A 21,141-nucleotide genomic window follows, 5' to 3' on the forward strand; every position below is an offset into this window, starting at 1 on the left:
AAACCTTCAAGATGACTAGGTTCGGCCTGTCATCTTGTTTCTTGCAGCGAGAGATAATCTCACTGGGGGCTGCAGTCCTCAGTGTCGCGTGCCCGATGTCGGCACGCGCGACTGCATTACCAGTAGGGCGCCCCGCGCCTACTGGATGTTCGCGTTTTTTGTTGGTCCGCGGCGATGCCTAGCATCGCCACGACGGCCACTTCCAGGGGGCATGGAGCTGTGCACTCCCGTGCAAAGTGACCGATCCTTCCGCAACGGAAGCATCGCACGTTGCCTCCGTGCTGCTGGTAACCAGCAGTTGTTGCGTTCGAGAGGTCCATTGGTTCTGGACCTCCCGTCCTCACTACCGGGCGCGGTTGCGGCCTCGGCACATTCACATGCAGTTTAGCCTGCCGCAGGCTAAACTCTTCTTGCATGGCAAGAGTAATCGCAGCTTCGAGAGTACTCGGGTACTCTCGGAAGAGATAGGTCTTCACAGGCCCATCTCTAAGCCCCTTCATGAACGTGACGACCTTGGTCGCCTCGTCAATCGGGTTAGTCACGATACTTGATACCAAATATCGTGCGCGCTGCGCGTAAGCATGGACGTCATGCTTACCCTGCTGAAGGTCGAGGAACTCCGCCCTCGACCGGAACTCGTTTTGCGGGGGCTCAAACGCTTGTTTGAGCTCCTCTTTGAGCACTTCGTACGTGCTGAAGCACGTAGGATCGGAGAGTCGGCGTCCATACGCCCAACTCCTTGCGCGTCCGCCAAGGCAGGACATGGCGAACGCGACCTTCGACAGCGGGTCGACGATGCGTCGAGCCGCTATGACTGTGTCGAGCTCGACAAGCCATCGGAGGAGAGGCTCGCCCTCTCTTCCCACGTAATTCCTTACGCTCAACTTTAATGGTTGAGCACGCGGTGTCGTCCCTGACGACGGCGTCACTGAGGAAGCAGCATCACGCTGCTCCTTCATGATGAACCCCAGAGCAACACCATGTTGCTCCGTCGGCGATAGCGTACGCAGCATCGTAGCTATCGCCGCTTCTCCAATGACTGTTGACAGTCGTTGGAGGGCTTCCCACTCTGGGTCAGACAGGTGGGGGCAGTCAGCGCGTGCAACATGCGTTGCAGGCGTGTTGGAGCTCTCCATGGGCACCTCCGTGCTCATGGGGTTCTCGGCTCCGCGTTCGTACACCTCGTACGAACGTCAAGCAGTCGGTCGTTGGACGGACGACAAAGTGCTACCAGGTGTAGTGGGTCTAACTTGACTCACTACTTTAGCTTACACGTTGCGCAACGTGTATGAGGAAGCGTAAGTACTTCGTAATTACTTAGGTGAATCATATTTGAATACACAAATATAATTTAAATCAGATAAGACTCCAAGTAGCTAGTTTAAGGTAAAATGAGAACTGTATTGTTTGTAAATTGATCTTCCTCCTAAATCTGCTAAAAACCGTTTAGCATCTATGAAAGGGATTGACAGCGGCTGGCTGTCAGAGCACCGCTAATATGCACGTCTCTAATTGGTAGAAAGATGCTGCTTTCTACCAATAGGATCTTTGGGTAGGTGTGGACCACTCATTGTGGTGGCCCACTTCAATGTATCCATTGGTGTGACTTACACCAAGGTGAGGAAGTATCTAAAACTTTTAACAGATATCCCATCTGTTAAATTCACAAGTGGCTTGTAGCCACTTGTACGTGTAACCCCGTTACAGAGGAGGTGACCTGTGACGGCTTGGTAAAAGCAAGAATGAAAGTTAGTAGAGCTTGGCATCCGCTCGGTCGGGCGAGGTTTGAACGAGGCCAGCACAACTCAGCTAGCTTGAAGTTTTCGCCTCGGAACTGATGGTCGTGAGGTCTAACCTGCAGGCCGAGTTCGCGCGCAAATTGCAGTAGATTCGAATAGAGTTTGCAGAGGCTTGTTCATTTTGGCGCCAACGTAGCGGCAATCTCCGCTGACACGTCAACATAGCTGGCAAAGCAATAACTCTCGAGGCAACTTCAACGCAGTTAGCTTCAGCAGCAGGATCATATGAACGTGAATACAGCATACAAATTCCATGCTTACCAATGCAGCAAAGCTCCCACTATCTTTCTCATGACTGCAACCTGTCCTCGACGTGCGCGTCACGCCTACGGGTCCTGTTGATCTTGGATGTCGCGATGGCGGCAATTGCGGTGACCACAGCGACACACGAACCAAAGGTCGGGCCCGTAGTCGACGGTGATCTCGTCGACCTCGTACACGTCGTCCGGCGTCCATTCGCCACTTCCAGGAACTGAGCCACCGGCGCGCACGAGTGGTTGACGAAGCGCATCAAGCCACCCATCTGCCGAGCGTTGATGGCAACGCGGACTGGGTGGCTGGGCCTCTCGGGGCGTTGCGTCACGATCAGGCGGTAGCCCTCGTTGCGCGACCGAGTCGCGTGAGAGACGCTCATGTGGTCGATCTCTCCCAAGTATTCACCCAGTACCTCACCCGCATCAATGAACTCCTGCGCCACCACGGCCAATCCGCGGGTCGCCGCGTTCCTCGCCAACGCGACCTTCGACGACTCGACCAGGCTGCTGCCACAGTTGCCGCCGTACGGGCAGCAATTAATATTGCAGTATAGCTGCATCAGCGAGTTGCGGCAGCGCCCAACTCGGCACGGGTCCACACAGTCTCACCAACCAAAATGAGGAACCGCAGGAAAGATTACCCCTGTCGGGTTAAACTGTTCGCGAAGGTGCGCCACCTCAAATGACCACCGCGCAGGAACGAAGCGACCTTGCTGCTGGCGGTGAAGAGCATGAGGTCGGGCAGCACGTAGCCTGACACGAACACGCGACCCACGGGTTGCACGCATGACAGCATTGGGGGACACCGTCGGCAACGTGGCCTCTTGATGCTGGCCAGGACGACGTTGATATGGAGCGACGACCGCTCGACGCTCCCTCCGCGAACTCTGGCGCTCGCGAAGCGGCCGACGAGATGGTGGAGACGGAGTTCGTGAACGTCGAGCAGTCGCTGCTTCAGGCAGGACCGGCGACGGAGATCGTGGGCGTGAAGCAGGCGGGTCTTCGAGCAGGACGGGAGACGACGTAGTCGGACTGCGTGGGTTCCACCTGGTCGGCGGGGTTGCAGGCGGGAGAGGATCCGTCATGGTCAGCGTGGGCGCTGCCGCACCAGCCTTCGAAGGATTCGTCGGCGGAGGATTCGACATCTCCCTCGGCACGCGAAGACCGTGCTGCGGCGACATCCACGGCGGCGTCGTGGTCCCCGTGGAGCTGGCGGGCGAAGAAGACTTGGCGATCTTAGCCGTCGCTTGGACGCCTCCTCGTTGCAATTTGGGCGACACGTGCTCGTCGCCGCTCGACGTGTCCACGATACAGCGCGAGCTCCGGTGCACGGCGGAGTGGACGAGATGAACCATGGTTGCTGTGCACGTTAGAAAAGAATAGACTCGACTTGCTCGCTAGTCAAGATATTACGTACGTCTTCTTTGTTGCTGCACGCAGCGCTGCCGAGCACTTGTCACTTGGCCGCGATTTTTCGAAAGTGAGAGGTTGAAGCTGGTGCGCACGAAATGAGTTATGTCGATGATATATGGCAGCGACATCTGCAGAGTGATGTCTACATATTCTATACAAATTTCAACAATAACTTTTAAGATGGCTACACTAAATAAACATAGGGATAGGGCTGTTTATCGAGACGATTTTTACGTCTCACGAGGTTTATGTCTCGTTATGTCCTGTCATATCTGCTGCATCTATTGTACCAGCCAATAAAGTTTGTATCGCAGAGAGAGGTCATTTTACACATGGAAGATGGCGACTTTCCATATACGATAGTTAGATATAAGGGTAATTTTCGCCCGTAGATTCCGGTTTTGGGCTCAGATTTGACGAATTCGGCGTCGTTATCGAGATATAGCCGCTAGAAAAAACGCTCTCAGCTGGCCAAAAGTTTGGGGAAAGGGCTCCAGTAGGGTTAGCCTATCATCGATCAAAATACGAACACACCATTGGCTCAATCCGTGAATCATACGGCAAAACATCTGGATGCATGGGACAGGCAATCACGTTGACGTCGATGGTCAGGTTTGACTATTTTAACAGATCAGGACAAATTCAAATCCCCAGTATAACATCTCACAGGTTATTTTGTTAATTTCGTAGTTCCCCATCCTGTACCCATGTTTCGAACATAACATCTTACAGTGTTAACGGCTCCTATCGATAACAAGACTCCGACGCGAAGTCTTTGCAGGCTAGAAGCTCTCCTGGTGCCAATACTCGCCCAACTTCAGCCTACGTGCGCTCATTACGAAGCTGAAACGCTGTAGTTTCATGCTGCGTTGCTATTTCTTTTTAGACTTATCTTCTAGCTTCAATTATGGTACCGTTTTGTTGGTGATGCATTGAAGGCTGGATTTGCTGGCAATATTGTCCGGGAACTATACATCGCTCGACAAACGTGTTTCCGATGAAATGTAGTATGCTAGAACGACAAGAACCGTGGGGTCATTTTGTGGGCGGTAGTGGTTTCGGTCGACAAATATTGATAAAGTTATGACCCAGAAACCGCTCATGTTACAAATCCCGGTACAAACTTTACTGGCCGGTACAATATGTTGGGCGATTTCCATTTTTTTGGTAGGCGTCCACTGGCTCTTACCAGGAAGTAAGCTCAAACCCTTTAGGGCCGTTCTTAACGGAGCGGTAGGCTGGGAGGGCGGTGGGGCGTAGAGAGTACCACTCTGCGCGTCGTCGTTAAGAATGACGGAGTGTAGGGCGGTAGGCCGCTGTACCAGACTGTACCTGTGTCCGAGAAATTGTCTCATTCGCAAAACGCCCCGAACCCCCTGTGGCAGATACTACGTATGTTCCCTCAGCTAGTCGATGCGGACGACGAGGAATTGAGCAGTTCGTCCAGTGATGAAGAGATGAATGACATTGTCGTGTGTGTCGCTGCAGCGAGAGTTCAGGGTATAGAGAAGCAGCATCAGCGGAAGCCGACGCGCGAACAAAATCATGGCCAGCGAGCAGGGCATCAGCGCGTTCACTGCTTTCGACGATATCTTCACACTTCTCCTCCTCTGCCTGGTGATACTCGTGTCGCGCTGGTGGGGGGAGCGTGGATTCGCTGCTCGCATACTGCGCTATGCGGGGAGAATGACTGCCGCCACTACAGCCAGACAACTCGTCTGCTTGAGCGAGAGGACGGAAGGTGCATGCGATGCTCGTGTCCTGGGTGTCGGAGGTAGACACGTCGTCAGCGCTGGGACCCGAGAGCAAGTCAGAGGAGCTCGCGCTGGGCTGGACAATGGTGCGCAGCAACCCTCGAGGGCGTTCCATTTGGATGGAGAGTCTGAATCTGGGCAGCCTACCACGGACAGCGCACCCCCCCCCCTCGTGTAGGGCGTAGGGAGCATACCGATCCGTGATCGAAAATTCCCTCGAGGTAGTCCCGATTGCTGCACAGAGCCGGTGCGCAGCCTACCCCGGCCTACCGAGCCTACCGCACACCCGCTCCGTTAAGAACGGCCCTTAAGATGTAGTGTGTAGTTGTAACGCATTGCGCTATATACATTTACATTACTGTTTATGTAATTTATAATTACGTGGTAATTTACAACACGTAATAACGGGACGACTTACGGGACGGCTTACGAGACGGCTTACGAGACGGCTTCAAAGGTGAAGTTTACGGGGCGACCGTCAACTAACGTTTGGTCCGACTTGATTCGTCCAAAACGTTGCGGAATCGCTCCACTTGCTGTCACTGGTTGCGTTATATGAGCCAGCCAGGGGGTTGTGTCCCTTGTGATTATTCAGTTTGAGCGTAACCGTCCCTGAACACTGGCAGGCGCCTTACGACGATCCTCTGAAAGCAGTATTGACATAAGCCTTCATTCCACAATTTGCACCCAAGCGCTCAAGTCTACCCTTCCGACGACACCGCCGCCTTCAAGATAAGCCATGCAGCTTCTCCGCTATACTCTCCTCCTGGTTGTTGCAGCTCTCGTCAGCGCCAACACGGTTTCAGCCATCGTGAACGTTAAATTGTCATTGAACGATACCGACGCACCAGAACCCACACCGCCCGTACGCAGGGTGTAACCTCGTGAGAGACGGTTTGTCGCTTTCCTGGTCTGATCACGACGTGAATGACTATATATTAATCAATACATCATTGGGAACAATGATCTTATCGCGTTGTTTGAATGGTGGGATGTAACATTTTGTCGAAGCCAATGATGTCGAGAGATGTACTTAGTACAGTGTACACTGTGAAATCTTGACTAAATTTGCATAGCCCGTTCCTCGACGCGGATTGCAATCGGTCCAAGGCATTTGGTAATCGCCTGTGAGCTACGTTGAAAACACTCTAACGGATTTTTTCGAATACTAAACGTTAGTACCAACATATTCGGAAAGATCCCACCATCTGAAAGATGTAGCCACTCTCTACATTTAGAGCGACAAGTCAAATTTTCTCTACTAAGGGAATTTGCCAATTTAGTGCACTTTTCAAAGGGCATCAGTCAAGGCGCGATAGCCGAAAGTCTACTGTGAGTTTCAGTGTGCAATATGCATGCCCAGACAGGTGTTTGTTTACTCTCTTTCACAGATTAATTCTGGTATGGAGAGGCTCTTATTGGGTAGTTTGGATGGACTGTAGTGAATGGCCTATTTCCTGCTGATTGCCAGTTTAGTGCTCCTTTTTATCTTAGTATTTGTATAAACCAGCATTTCTCAAACTGGGACAGTGTTTCTTTCGTTCAGTGGTTAGGTAACCTATAATACACGATAAAAATGCAAACACATCAGTTTTGAAAGGATATGTATCTTGGAAATAATTTGTCATTTCGACAGTGCTGACAGCTCAGTCGGTTAACGCCGCTGGCTTAATGAGGGCCCTACGGGGAGCATGGTTGTCGCGGGTTCGAGTCCCCTCGGACACGTTAATTCTCCGCACTGTTATAAAGGTATGATTATCTGCTCATCTGTGTGTGCAATTGACTTACAGTAACTAACATTGATTTGCCTGTCTGTCTTATCTCTTGACTAAACTTCAAACAGCGATTGCTCGGGTGCGCCTGGAGCATTTTCAACCTCCGTATGAACCGGTGTCAGTCGGGAACCTTTTTGCCGTGCCTTTCGAGGTTTTGCTTGTAGGTTCTCTAGTAGTTCACGGGTTAGCAATCGCCCACCAACTGTCGCTGTCTTCCGCTTCCTGTCTTTCGTGCGTGGTGGTGGGAGGACGAGAAGCTGTTGTTGGACGGTTTTCTTCACGTGAAGCCAAGCGGCTTGCTTAATCGACGCCGGCGCCGCTTCATAAAGCGCCTGTACCAGCCGCTACCAGCGCCAGTGCCCGTAGTCATCTCAGCTATCGTGCTGGCCTTGGCAATGATTTCCCCACGTTTGGCCGGCTTCCCGATAAGCTGTCGCCCCATTATCCACTCACAAAGGTGTTGCTCTGCCTCAGCTGTCAGGCGTGGTTGAGGGCCACGTCACTGAGACTCCATCGATTCGTCTTTCTTGCGCTTGCCTACCCACTTAATTAGCTTGCGGTAGAGTTTAGCTTGCTTTTGGTGTAGTCTCCGCGCTTCTTGGTCATGATTCTCGGGGCGAGGTCAATTTGGTAGTGATAGTCAAATAGTTAAGCTCATGCCACTAGTACTAACTGCAAAAGCAGACGAGACAAATCGGGTGGTCGAGAGTTAGCCAACAGGAGCTGTATACATAATGGCAGGTTTTACGGTTTCAAATATTTCATCCAGTAATATACCAGAGCTCGTAGGGTTTTGGCGTGATTGGTCGTTTCTATTAGTGCACTAATATGCTTCTAGTGCACTAAAGTGGCAGATTCCCTTAGTATAAAATTTGACTTGAACAAAATCGGCATATATTCAACCAATCAGATCACACACTTATAATTCGTACCAGGTTGACCTTACCCGTGCCTTACCGTATCAGGTGTAATTGCCGCAAGTGCGCGTATTGCTTGATCGAACATGTATCGTCGACGCTCGACCGAGTTTTCAGGAAGCCTGTTCAGCCGCGCAGCTTCCGCGCATCTCGACTTCACTTTCTTCTTAAGCGGTGCCATCATTTCCACGTCCGAAGCTTATGCGTTTCCTTGTGCACCCAGCCGGAATGTAGTGAACACTGGTACCGATGTTGCCCAGCTCCTCCTGCACGCTGGCCACACTGAAGACGCATAAGATACAGAGGAGTGGTCTATCTACTCGTACATGACCCGTTCGTCAAACAATGCACTGAGAAAGTAGCCACGCTCCGCGGCACATAATTCCGCACCTCCTATTCTACGTCGCCGAAATTCAAACTTCCGCCTAAGTCCGATCGCCTCAGTGCGCGAGTCACACAACCCAGACGAGATGGCGCCGCGGACGAGCTTCACGACCGAGTTCCTGCTGCGGGAGCTGCTGGCGGCGCTGGGCGTGCGCGCGCCAGCGGAGGCCGCGCCCGCCGACAGCTTCTCCGAGAGCCTGAGCGAGGACACGGAGTCGCAGGCCGCCGCCTCGGCCCCCAGCCAGTCGCGCGTGATGCTCGTGCGTCGCACCAACAGCTCGCGCCACACGGCGACGCTTGTGGACCGCGCGTTCGACGTGGAGGCCTTCGTGCCCGCCCACGTGGGTGAGGCGCTGCTGCAGCAGCAGGGCTTCCAGACGCTCGGCAGGCTGCGCGGCAGCGTCGTGCGCGTCACCAAGTACCACTTCGCCACCTTGGCGCGCTGTCTGGCGGAGGACGCGCTCCACAGCAGCAGCAGTAGCCGCAATAACAACAACAACAACAATGCGTCCGTGTCGGCGCCCAACGTGGGTCGCGGCGGCGCGCGCGTCTACCTGTGTGTGGACGCGCTGGCCGTCGTGGAAGAGAACGAGCTGGCGGTCAAGCCGCAGCCGGACGTGTACAGCCACCCGGCGGTGGCCGAAAGGCTGCAGGCGCTGAGCGACGCGGAGCTGGAGAAGCAGCTTATGATCCATCAGGGCCTGCCGCCCCTCAGAACGGCCGGCGGCAGGTTCGACGATGACAGGCCGCTGCGCGAGGAGGACTGCGTCATCCCGGAGGACCAGGAGCAGCAGCTCGAGGAGCAGGACGACTGGGGACTCCCCACCACCACTGGGCCGCAACCAACTGACTCGGAGCTGATCGAGGAGAACGGACACGTGCCCATGCCGGAGTCCCAGGTGGTGCAGGGGAACGCACAGTCGACGCAGGACTCGCTGGCGTCGTCGGGCGACCTGTCAGTGGTGCTGTCGGCGCATTCGTCGACGTCGTCCGTGACACTGCCCGGGAACCCGTCGGTGACTTTGAGTGGAGAGGTCAGTGTGGACTCAACGCTGGATAGCCCGAAGTTCCACTTCCAACAGGAGAATATTCGAGAGACGTTCGTGGTCGGCAGCGACTTGGAAAGTGATACGGAGGATGAAGATAACGGTGAGCAAGAAGCCAAGGACGCGAAGGCTAGCACGCTCAAATCTCAGCGTCGAGCTAGTTCCAGCACGCCTGTTCGCTCTAGCCCGGCACCAACGACGCCAAAGCCGTCGCAGAGTTCGTGCATGATTGTGGATCTGACGGACGATAGCCCCGGAAAGGCCCCACCCGCAGTTCTTACCTCTGCAACTAAGGCTATGCAGGCGGTAGAGCCCAAGACTGACGCTGAAGCTTCGCAGCAAGCCGCAAGTGATTCTGCAGCTGATCGTGCATCTTCTCAGACCCCACAAAAATCACACCAGACGCCGGAAACGCCATCGCGCCAAACAGGATGGGGCACAATTTTTAGAAAGCTGGCGTCAAACCTTGTTGGACTAGGAACTCCATCCGCCGAAGACTCCCACCCGGACGCTCATAGGTCCGATGAAGAATTTAATGAATCTGCCGAGGATGATCAACAAGCCACGCAGCTTCTTAATCAACCAGAGAGTGAAAAAGAGGTCACGGAGAGCAAGGAAGATGAACCAGAGGAATTCATTTCGTCCCAGGCGACGGTGGTGCTGGAATATGCTATCGATAATGACGAAGATGCGAATGCTTTCGAATACGAGGGCATGATTTCGGATGATATGGCATCCCCGAGGTCGACGGCATCAAGGCGTAATGATCGCATCACCAGCGAGGTTCACAGTCCCGCAGCCGATGCATCAAACTCAGTAGATGACGACCTTACCTTGACCGAAGATTATGTTGATGTCACCGTCACTCCCCAAAAGCAGTCGCCGCCCAAAGAGGCGACGCCGGATCTCAAAACGCCTTCTTCGTCCAAACAAACAGTGAAACCAGGCACGGAAATGAGAACGAATACGCGCCAGGCACTGAGCGTGACGTCACACTCACCAGCACATTCAAATGACTCAAGTCGTGGCGGCAACCCCCTGACCTCCACAAACCCAGTTCCCCGGACAGATGAGTCAGCTAAACTATCGCCAGCCAAGAGTCCGTCCAACCTCGTCATTTCTGTCGGTAGCAACTTGAGCCAAGCTAAACGCAGTGAGCCCTCAACTACCGGGCCTCGAGCCTCCAAACGTAAACGCGAACACACCAGTCCTGAGGATCCATCACCCGAAACTACTAATGCCGATCTGGTGCAAGAAAACGCCGTGATTGTGTCACCGCCACAGCCGCAAAGTGATGCTCAACAGCGCGAGCAAGCCCAAAAGCGCCGACGGCGGGAGATCCTCCCCTCTTTTGAAGGTGGGTCCCAATCGCCTCAATTCGAGCAGCCATCTTCGCCATTTGTATCCCGACGAAAGACTCAATCTGATCGCACGACTATCATCGCTGACAGTTATTCACTGGATGCAGTATGTCGATCACTCGGTTCACATGTTCGTGACCAAGCTAATGAAGAGGATCAGGCCCGCTCGGCACGACAACCACGTCGCGCCTGGAAGCGGTATGAAAGGCTCTTCCCACCGCTGAACATGACTCGGCTGAAGCAAATGATGGCAGAAGACAAGAGCAAGTAACTGTGGTTCGTTTGATGCGTTCATGGTAAAATGATTTGTGATTATCTTCCTTCTTTTCTTCACCTTCACTACTTCGCACGTGAAATGGCTACCTGATCAGGCTCGCTGCCATGAGTTATCTTGACATTGTTGCTTATCCTAAGCTTCATTTCCGGTCACTGGCTCTGCCATCGATAAGTTCTTCACCAAGCGTGGGAACGCGAATCCCGTCGTGTAAAAAGCTTGACTGGTTTCTTGACGAGCGCGCTGGAAGTTCTGGTAGACATCGTCGTCGATGCGAACAAACACAACCTTGAGGTTCCAGTGAGGTCGCAGTCGAATTAAATCGCGCACAGCACTGAGCGCAATGTCGGCAGCCCGTGGTACAGGAAAGTGAAACAATCCCGTCGAAATGGAAGCTACGGCAGCACACGTGGCGTGGTTGTTGTCGGCCGCGAGCAGTGCGTTCACGTACGTCTTGTACAGGAGCGAATCCGCGCCCCGAACGCCTGCCATAGGACCCACACAGTGCACTAGCAATCGCACCCCAGAGCTACACCCCACAGTGCAAAGCACATTTCCTGCCTTTGCTGCGTGTCGTAAACCACGGTTCGTTACGGCGCGGTCGAGATCAGACCCTGCGCGCTCATGAACTCGACCAGCAACGCCTCTCTGTGGGTTCAGGTACGTGCGCGATGCTGGGAACACAAGGCAGTCAATCTGCTCATCTTCGACATGTGTGATCGTCCCCAGATCACCCTTGATCACTTGAATACAGCGCGCGAAGCAGTCGATCTGACTGCGTAGACTCAGATAGTCTGCCAGTGCGTCGCAGCCACCCGTCAGCGCTGATACACTGCGGTGCACACTGAATGCTTCGAGATCAACGTGGCAATGTGCCTGAAGCAAGTGGTGCCACCACACATCGTCACGAAGAATGGGATACATCCTGGAAATCTGTCCGTTCGCATCTCGAGCCGTACCTAGGTGATCCATTGCCTGGCACAATGCTAGCAGGCTATCTGCGTCCAAGTACAGGAGAAAATCGTGAAAAAGGTCTTTGCGCAATAGCAGCGTCCCAGCCAGACGAAGCTTTGAGGCCACCGCAGCAGAGCTAAGCCTTCCGGTCTTTGCCGAGCGACATCCACCCGACCACATTCCTCGGTTCTGCCAACGCTTGGGTTGTAAGCTTTAACCTATGCTTTCGAAGTGAAAACTAACTGGCGGATCGATCTCTTTCAAAAAAAATATATCGGAGACCGTCAACTTCAACGTAGTGCGAAAGCTATCGTAAAACCAGTTTTTCTTTAGTAGTTTTTGAGGTATGCTCTAGTCTTCCCAGCTACAGTTTCCTGTCCCCTGGGCCGAGCTACCTGTGCCGATTTTAAAAGGTTTCCCAGTTGCTGGCCGACGTAGTGCTCGAGAACCCCAGCAGATCAGCTTCGCCGCTAGCAGAGCTGGTGCTTGCCTTCTTCGGCGAGCTCGACGAAGCGAATGGATCGACGTCGTCATCTTCCTCAGCTTTATCCGCATCCTTCTTCTTGGTGTTGAGCTTGATCCGAATTGTCTGGCCTTCCTTGAGGGAGTAGTCGACAGGCGGGGCGGAGGTGGTGGTCTGCATTTGAGTTTTCTCGCGCTTCAGCTCTCTGGACAAGCACATGTCCGCATCAGTGTCAGCACTCAAGCACACTAGGCGAGTTGCAAACTAAAGCAACCCACTTGTTGAAATCATCGATGGCAACATTGAAGTCGAAGGCGTCACTGCGGTTGTTAAACGCAATACCGATGAATGCGTGACGGCCTGCAGAGCACCATAAAAGCATGAGCGGCTAGTTCAATGGCCGCAAAAGCCTACTTTTCTGCAAGGAGCGCACCAGATGCACGGTCGACGGCGCGAAGGACAAAGTAGCGGCTGCTGTCGACCACTGCAGCATTCAATAGGCTGTTTTAATGCTCTGGAACACGCGTGAACAAACTGTAGTGATGGTTTACCTTTCTGGATGGCAGGCGGTCCGCCAGCCTTGATCGGGCAGGCTGCGAACAAGGCGCCCGTGTTGGGGTCCTTGAGCTCAATGACTGCATCTTCGCCGACAGAGGAGACCTGCAGACGGCCGGTCCATGCTGGTGTGCTGGGCCACGAGTCGGCTCTAACAAGTGCGCAACGAGAAACCATCAGAAGACCTCAGCAAATGTGTTCCCTTTTTGGTCGTAACTCCATACCTGTGTCCTGCCGCCGTGGTCTGCGGCGGGATCTGGAAGACAAAGACCTGGTTGATCGTCGCCAGGACGCGCTGCACTTCTGCCTCGACGAAGAGAGAATGTTGGGTGAGCACGAGCCTTTCACCTCGGTTCACCTTTGCCACGTCAATAGACACGCACCGACTTCAGCCATGGTGGCGCTGTGCACTAGGAGGGCGATGCCGCGAGGAGGCTAAGGAATTGAACTGGCGGGTTTTCGTCGTAGTTGCGCCTGGGGGTCCGTTACGCGTCCTTTGAGCGTCTAAATGCAGCGCCCAGCAACTTCCAGCTCAGGTCGCTTGCGGTGCGCCAAAGTTGCTGTGCCTTCTTCTTCTCATTATCACAACACTAGCAGTACTGCTGCACTGCTGTGTATTCGTCGCTAGATACCAAGTTGCAGTTGCCGTCAAGTTGAAGTTGCGGCTACTTTGTAATTCTCCGATAGTTCGGACGACATTCGGTCGACACCGTTTGACGGCCGAGCGGACACATCCTTTCAGCACCGATATCTCAGCCTCCGACCATGGCCGCTCTGCTGCTCCTGGCGCTGCTGCTCGTGGCGCTCTGCGCGCGCGCCGCCGACGGCTCGACGCTGCCCCCGCACGCCCAGGCCGGGCGTCTGTGGCAGCTGGTGCAGGCGGAGGACCAGCTGCTCTTCCGCGCGCAGGCGCAGCAGCTCTGGTTCAGCCAGCGGCTCGACCACTTCGCGCCGGCCAACGCCAGCGCCATCGCCACGTTCCAGCAGCGCTACTACGAGGTGGACGAGTTCTGGACGGCGCCCGGCGGGCCCGTGATCCTCTACATCGGCGGCGAGGGCGCGCTGGAGCAGGCGCCCGCCGGCTTCGTGCACGTCATCGCCCAGAAGTTCGGAGCCAAGGTATCCTCCCTTCCTCCGACGTTGAAGCTTGTCATATTGTTATTAAAATGTAGTATATTATGGTACTGTGTTGTTCATTTATTTATTTTCTAGATTGTGGCTCTGGAGCACCGATTCTACGGCAAGAGTGTGCCGAATGGAGACCTGTCCACGGCCAACTACCGCTTCTTGACGGTGCAGCAGGCGCTGGCGGATCTGAAGCACTTCAAGGAGAGTTATCAGAAGAAGTTGGGGGCGGAGGATGCAAACCAGTGGATCGCAATTGGGGGGTCCTACCCTGGAGCACTGTCGGCCTGGTTCAGGGTCGCCTACCCGGACACGACCGTCGCGTCGCTGTCGTCGTCCGGAGTCGTGCAGCCGGTGTACAAGTTCCACCAGTTCGACGAGCAGGTGGCGCTGGCGGCGGGCCCGTCCTGCGCGGACGTGCTACGTCTCACGACGGCGGAGTTCGAGAAGGAGATTGCGAGCGGCAATGCAACGAAAGTGAAGGGGCTGTTTGGAGCGCAGGCGCTAGAGGATGCCGACTTTTTCTACATGATCGCCGATGCTGCTGCGATGGCAGTGCAGTACGGCCACAAGGACATTGTGTGCGAGAGCATGGTCGGCGCCTTCGAGCGTAATTCTTCGCTGGTCGACTCGTTTGCCAACTTCACGATCGACATGTATGGATCTTCGTTTGGCAGCGAGTGCTTTTACGATACCAAGTGCCTGGCGAAAGACCGTGCTCGCTGGGGAGACGGTCGCTCCTGGCGCTGGCAGAAGTGCTCGCAGCTCGCGTACTTCCAGGTCGCCCCCAAGGAGAAAAGCCTGCGCGCGGCGATGGTAGACCTGGACTACCATCTCAAGCAGTGCCAAATTGTCTTTGGCGACGTGGTGCACCCGTCCGAAGGCGTCGACGAGATTACCAAGCTGTACGGAGGAGACCATCCAAACGGCCACAAGATTTTCTTTTCGAACGGCGGCGATGATCCGTGGCAGCGTGCCTCAGTGCTTGAGACGCTGTCAGATGACGAGATTGCCAACCTGGCCAAGTGCGAGCTGTGTGGACACTGTGGCGACCTTCGTGCCAACCCGGACGTGCCTGAGCCGCTGAAGAAGCAGCGCGAGCAGATCCTCGAGTACTTGACTAAGTGGCTTGGTGCTTCGAGTGAAATGGAGGCTGCGGCGAACATCGTACACGAATCAGCTGCTCTTCCTCACACGCACGACGACGACAACGGCGAACAGGAGCTTGCGGGCCTCCAGCTTGCAGGGTTGCACAGATCGTCACCATTGGTCTTGATCCCCATAATTGTCGCGTTCCTTGCGTTGGTGGGAGTGCTACACGCTGACGTTGTTCGCGACGCTCCTGGTCGAATGGATATGATTCGATACCGACTTGCGCACACGCACGAGTTTTGAGAGCTACAACAGATAAAGACGACTCCAACCCCGGTTGGTGGGAGCTGTACGAGTAGAGGTCGATGGCAGCATGCCCGACGTACGATGACCCAGACTACTTGTGTATCTTCATCTTTTCATTTTTTTTTCTTGAAATGAACATGCATGTCCATTCTTGCCTGTTGTCTATAGCTTAGCATACGCATCAATATTGAGGTTCTCGATCGCAAGCGTCGTGATCAGCTGCGGTCGAGACCAATTACGCCGTTTGCGTCTGCACTTTAGTTTTAGCTGGTACGGGAACCGTGGACTGGCCCATTGTCTCCTTCGTCGAGATGTAGGCGTAGGTAGCGCCACCGATAGATACAACGACGATGCCGATGGCTTTCTGCACCGTGATCACGTCGTGGTTGATGAGGATGGACATTACGATGACGACCACCTGCTTCATGTTGCCGCACACGCACAGCGTCACAGGTGACGTGACCTTGTTTGCCATGAAGCTCGTCACGTTCAGCATGAAGCTGATGATGCCGGTCAGGATGAACCAGAAGCTGGCTGCCGGCACGACCTCCCAGTTGTTCATGACCGTGTCCACCTCGCCGGTCAAGAACATGGTGATCAGACACCAGCAAGCCGACAGCGGCGCCTGGTGCAGGATCAAGTCCACGGGGTGCAGCTTCAAATCGCCGCTCAGGAACTGAATTCACGCATACAGACAACACAAAGCGCCAGTTAGACCATGGACAGAAGTTCCAGAAGGCGTCAACCACCGCCGTACCTTGTTGGACAGCACTGCCTTCAAGCCAGCGAAGACGATGGCTACAGCCGTGATGATGAAGCCAAGCACCGTGCACGAGTTGTCGCCCGTGCAGGCCAGGTAGACGCCGAAGGCCACGGGCACGAGCGAGAGCTTGCGCTTGAGCGAGTACGACTTGCCGAGGATGAGCATGCTGAGCACGACGACGACCGCCGGCACGAGCGCGCGCATGACCTGGTTGAACGAGATGGACACGAGCCCGAGGCTCCAGTTGCCCGTGATGATGTTGCTCACGAAGATGAGCGAGAAGTAGAGCATGAGCTGCTGCTGGCCGGGCTTGAGCGGCTTGCGCTCGATGCCCTTGTACACGTGGATGTAGAAGAAGGCGCCCAGCGTGTTGCAGGCCATGTGCACGAACGTGAGCGTCACGGGCAGGCGCAGCGCGCCCAGCGCCTTCTTGTTCCAGAACGTCACGCCGATGTTCTGCGTGAACCACATGCTGAGCCAGAAGACCACGACGGAGGGCGCGACGTACGACGTCTTGGGCGCGGCGGCGGCCTTGGCCTTCTTCTTGAGCTCCTGATCGTCGGCGGCCTCCAGGTCCACGCTCAGCTGCTTGGCCTTGGCCTTGTTGTTGCTGCTGCTGCTGTCGCTGTCCTCGTCCAGCAGCTGCGTCGTCTCGGAGCTCGTGTCCTCGTCGTCGTCGGCCTCGGGGCGCACGTCCACGGACACGTGGCCGCCCTTGGCCGTCTGCAGGAGGCCGGCGCCGGCCGACTGGGCTCGCGGCCGAGCACTGAGCGTCTCCAGAGCCATTGCTATGCTAACCTGTGTCTGTGCCGGTCACTTGCGCGCTGCGCGGGGAATGCGGCTGTGACTCGAAGGCGATAGCGATAGGGATAGCGAGCGATTCTTGCTCGATCGCCGCCGAACTGACGATAGAAATAGGGATCGTGCGCGAATGTACCGGCTTAATGGTACACTTTGACTAGCGGAACGTCATCAAGGGCGGCAGTTGTTTGCTCTGGGATCGTGTAATGCCAAGTTAGGGGTAACGGCGGAGACATGCCGACACTCGGGTGCTCATGATCTGCGGCAATACAGTGCAGTGCGATGCTGCGGCGCGCCATCGAAACGGAAGCAGCGAGGACGCGTGTGGGCGGGGCGGGCGTTGCAACCTGAATTTTCACACTGCCGCTGCATTCCCCGCGGATTCTGCTGCGTGAATCTTGGAGGGGGCGTACACTTGATACTGCGAGTCCCCGTTGCCATCTTTTAGGTCAGTGCTTAGCTCGCCTCCACCTCCATGACGCTGAGGTGGATGCCGGTCGTCGCGCGCAGCCGCTTGACTGCGAGCTCCACCATACGGTTCAGCCCCGCGCCTACGATACAGTACAGCAGTGGATTGTGGCATTTCTCAACTGAGACCAAGGTCAATGTGCGGAGACTAGCCGAGCGCCGCCGCTTCGCGGCGGTGGGTGTGGGTTTGGCCACAGTAGTGTGGGCCGCCCGCCTCCGCTTCGCTCCGGCGGGCTGGTTGGTTTGCTTATACAACGCTTGACGTTGGGGTATGGGTATGCCCGCCTCCGCTTCGCTCCGGCGGGCGATGGTTTCGTCAAAGGGATGCATTGCTAATGTGAAACGCACTTCCAAAAAAGACATGTATTTATGTAATTATGAAGTGTGTACTGCTGAATGCCTACTCCGCCTAAGCATCTTCGAATATCTGCCTGTACACAATGTTGTCAGTGTATGCACCGTCGTCTTCCTCCAGCTCCGGATACTCGATCAAAGCCTTGAACTTGGACCTGGATGTAACTCTCGACAGCGCCACGTAGAGCTGTCCGTGGGAGAAGCAGGGTGTCGCCAGATACAAACCTAGGTTCTGGACGGTTTGGCCTTGGGCTTTGTTGATGGTCATGGCGAAAGCTGGTACAACTGGAAACTGCTTGCGTCGCAAGCGGAAGGGGAACTCGCGCGCGTCCCCATCGCTGACGAAGACGATCCTTGGAATTAGAACGTTTTGGCCTATGCGCTCGCCAGTCATGATGGTAGCATGAATAACGTGGGGCTTGAGCTGGACAACCCGTAGTCGCGTTCCGTTGCAGAGGCCCAAGTCGGGGTTCAGGTTTCTCATCATCATAATTGGGGCGCCTTCCTTCAATGTAAGTTTGTGTGGAGGAATACCGTTGATAGTCACCGAATGCAACACCTCCGGCTCGAAGAAGTTTCCTTCGTTGTCGTCATCCACTGAATCCACCGATAGATACTCGCGGGCCTCCCCGGAGAGTCGTTCAGAGACAGCTTGGTTGATGCGGTGCACCACGGCGTTGGTAGTCGTCAAGATGGTCCTGTTGGCGAAGTACTCGTCCGTAGCAACCTCGGGATCGTTGATGTCGGCGTACATCTTATCAATAATGTTCTTCAAACCCCGTGGAACAGCTCCAGGTGTGATTTCTTCGTCTTCAATGTCGTCTCCTTCTTCGTAGATGTTGTCGATCAGCATATCGCGCGGAATCTTCACAAAGTCCCTGCCCAGGGACCTGTTGACCTCGTGTCTACCCTCTCCCACTTGTAGGAGAAACTCCGAGAAAGCTGCGAGCTCTGCGGCGGTGCTTTCGTTACTTGCCGATTGTACACGCATGTTTTCCGTGAGATGCAGCTGCTTGAAGTGTCGCCATAGCGTAGATGACTTCAGACACGCGCCGATGGTCTCCGCTGGTGTGCCGCGCACTACCACCGGCAAAATCTGGCGGAAGTCACCGGAAAGTACAAATACTTTCCCTCCAAAAGGCTCCTGGTCGTTACCCATGATGTCACGCAAAGACCTGTCCACCGCTTCGAAGGCGTGCCTGTGAGTCATTGGAGCTTCGTCCCAGATAACCAAACTGGCTCGCTCGATCAACATCTTGAGGCGCGATTGTTTGTAAATCGCACACGTCGACTTGTCGTTCAGCTTGAGAGGTATCTTGAACGTCGAATGCGCTGTGCGCCCACCCATGAGCAACAGCGAAGCAATTCCACTCGAAGCCACAGCAATCGCGATCTTCCCGGACAGTCGCACCTTCGCCAGGATATGCCGCAGCAGAGTTGACTTTCCTGTACCTCCCGGGCCGTCAATAAAGAACAGCTTGTTGCCTTGAACTGGTGCTTCGGCCGCCTGGATGATTTCGTCGTAAATAGCTCGTTGGCCGTCGTTCAGCTGGCTTTCTTGGTCCACAATGGCTTGAAGGGTAGAGTGCTGGTACCCCTCCAGTTCGCGTCGAATGAGGTTGTTCCGCAGCAGCGAATCCAGCACCAGCCGCGGGTAGTCATCCAGCTGAGGGAGGTCAAAGTCCGCCACTACGTAGCCATTGATTTGGAGCAGGTCGTTAAGGTCCTTGAGTGTGTGGAACCTGATCATGTCTTCCTTCTCCTGTCCTTCCAAGCCCCGGTATGTGTGCGCGAAGTCTTCAGAAAGAACGTCGTAGAATCGATTCCACAGTACGCGAACCTCCGAAACTTGAGAATAAACAATGATCGTCGCGAAGAGCTGGCGGAGTTGGTACGGCATCTTGAAGGCAGCGGCTTCTTCCATACACGCAATCCATTCTGCGTCGTCTTCAAGGTAGCCCAGTTTGAGTGCGGCCTGGCGGTACGACGCATACGTAACACCATCCACTGTCCGAAGCTTGGCAAAGGACTGAGGTCCCTGCGGTGACACAGCAGTACACGCATGTAGAACCTCTCCATGTCCCGAGGGGTCACATGAACCATCCGCCCAAGCGCCGCTTGGTATTGTTTGCGACGAACCCATCTCTTTGCCTTGTCATCCCATCGGAATAGCTTCGGAATGTCTTGGTACACCATGGTCTTTGCAACTTGGTTCTCCGGGGCCTCACTCGCGCACAGTTCGAAGAAGCGGGTCAACATCGAGTGGCGACCACGCGTGAGAACTCGATCCGGGTTGTCGCTCGAACGGAAGGTCACAAATTGCTCGTTCTCCAGGTGGATCGTCAGCTGTACGATGGAGTGCGTCTTGCCTTGAACGGAGAAGTCGAGAAGCCGCATACATGCCTCTATCGGAGATATATACCTTGCGTTCAGGTACCGAAGAATCTCGTTGGGATCCATCCTTGCACCGTTCGACTCCCCGCCAACCGTTTCCACAGTTATTACAGCCTTGTCGGACCCCTTGTAGACGTACTTGTACAGATATTTGACCGCCGTGAGGGCCGTACAAACCTCCACGTTGATATGGCAGTTGTACTTCTGCGAAAGGTAGGGATTGTACGGGACCACCCATTGGTTAATGGTGGCGTTGTCGTACTCCCTTCCCTTGAACTTGAGTACTCCCGGTGGCCGGCGGCGACGTCTGCAGACAGGAAACCCGTTCACGTTTCCTTGGGTAACCTCTACCAACGGCTTCGGGTATCCCTTCGTGCACTTTCCGTCCTTCATGCAGGGGCTGGAGGGGTTCGCCGCGCCACATGGACCATGCATCATGCAAGTGAGGATGGTCTCGTACAGCTGGGGGTTGATCTCGGCGTCCGGGAGCTCCGAAGAGCACAACTTGTCGATGATTTGTCTTGTACGCGGCTTGTCTTCGTCTGCGAGAATAATCAGAATGTGTGCGTGTGGGAGGCCCCTCTTCTGGAACTCCACCACGTAGATCCTCGCCAGAACACGTCCCAGTACGCCTTCATCCAAGTCTTTCAGCATCGCCGCCAATTTCTGCTGCCAAACGCGGGCTACAATGTCCGGGCGGTCTTGTGCGCTTTGGTTTGGCTCCGGTATCTTTTCCTGGATCTCGTCCCACGTAGGGTTGCACGTCATAGTAACGAAGACGTCCGGTTTCCCGTACTCCCGCACGATAGCCATGGAATCTTGGTAAGACTTGTACATGGCCCGCGGACTCCCCGAATGCGTAGCTGGTAGAACGATGCGCTTGCCGATT

At 54.9% G+C, this 21,141-nt stretch overlaps 5 protein-coding genes across 6 annotated transcripts; 2 read left to right on the forward strand and 3 right to left on the reverse strand.

Annotated features, from left to right (window-relative positions):
* Window positions 1-8,382: 8,382 nt before the first annotated feature.
* On the forward strand, window positions 8,383-10,974 carry IUM83_15761 (uncharacterized protein; the record flags this gene model as incomplete). 2 transcript variants are annotated; one of them, XM_067940601.1, is made up of 2 exons in its annotated part: window positions 8,383-10,699; window positions 10,811-10,974. In XM_067940601.1, the coding sequence occupies 2 exons, from the start codon at window positions 8,383-8,385 to the stop codon at window positions 10,972-10,974; spliced, it is 2,481 nt and encodes an 826-aa protein (XP_067782037.1). The 2 variants fall into 2 exon arrangements, with proteins under 2 accessions (XP_067782037.1, XP_067782036.1); XM_067940600.1 differs by lacking the exon at window positions 10,811-10,974 and having other exon boundaries at window positions 8,383-9,999; window positions 10,086-10,106.
* Window positions 10,975-11,112: 138 nt separating this feature from the next.
* On the reverse strand, window positions 11,113-11,469 carry IUM83_15762 (O-acetyl-ADP-ribose deacetylase; the record flags this gene model as incomplete). The annotated part of the gene is made up of 1 exon (XM_067940602.1): window positions 11,113-11,469. One exon carries the CDS (start codon window positions 11,467-11,469, stop codon window positions 11,113-11,115), a length of 357 nt encoding a protein of 118 aa, XP_067782039.1.
* Window positions 11,470-12,337: 868 nt separating this feature from the next.
* On the reverse strand, window positions 12,338-13,345 carry IUM83_15763 (adaptin earbinding coat-associated protein 2 (necap-2) isoform; the record flags this gene model as incomplete). The annotated part of the gene is made up of 6 exons (XM_067940603.1): window positions 12,338-12,599; window positions 12,673-12,754; window positions 12,828-12,878; window positions 12,946-13,100; window positions 13,174-13,252; window positions 13,333-13,345. 6 exons carry the CDS (start codon window positions 13,343-13,345, stop codon window positions 12,338-12,340), a joined length of 642 nt encoding a protein of 213 aa, XP_067782032.1.
* Window positions 13,346-13,714: 369 nt separating this feature from the next.
* Window positions 13,715-15,469, forward strand: IUM83_15764 (putative serine protease family S28; the record flags this gene model as incomplete). The annotated part of the gene is made up of 2 exons (XM_067940604.1): window positions 13,715-14,068; window positions 14,162-15,469. The coding sequence occupies 2 exons, from the start codon at window positions 13,715-13,717 to the stop codon at window positions 15,467-15,469; spliced, it is 1,662 nt and encodes a 553-aa protein (XP_067782041.1).
* A 238-nt stretch (window positions 15,470-15,707) lies between these two features.
* IUM83_15765 (Drug/Metabolite Transporter (DMT) Superfamily) lies at window positions 15,708-17,021 on the reverse strand (the record flags this gene model as incomplete). Its single annotated transcript, XM_067940605.1, has 2 exons — window positions 15,708-16,148; window positions 16,230-17,021. The coding sequence occupies 2 exons, from the start codon at window positions 17,019-17,021 to the stop codon at window positions 15,708-15,710; spliced, it is 1,233 nt and encodes a 410-aa protein (XP_067782040.1).
* Between the last annotated feature and the right edge of the window lie 4,120 nt (window positions 17,022-21,141).

The sequence above is a fragment of the Phytophthora cinnamomi genome (genome assembly GCF_018691715.1).
Source record: "Phytophthora cinnamomi strain GKB4 chromosome Unknown Contig111, whole genome shotgun sequence".
In the NCBI taxonomy this organism is placed as follows: Eukaryota; Oomycota; class Peronosporomycetes; order Peronosporales; family Peronosporaceae; genus Phytophthora; species Phytophthora cinnamomi.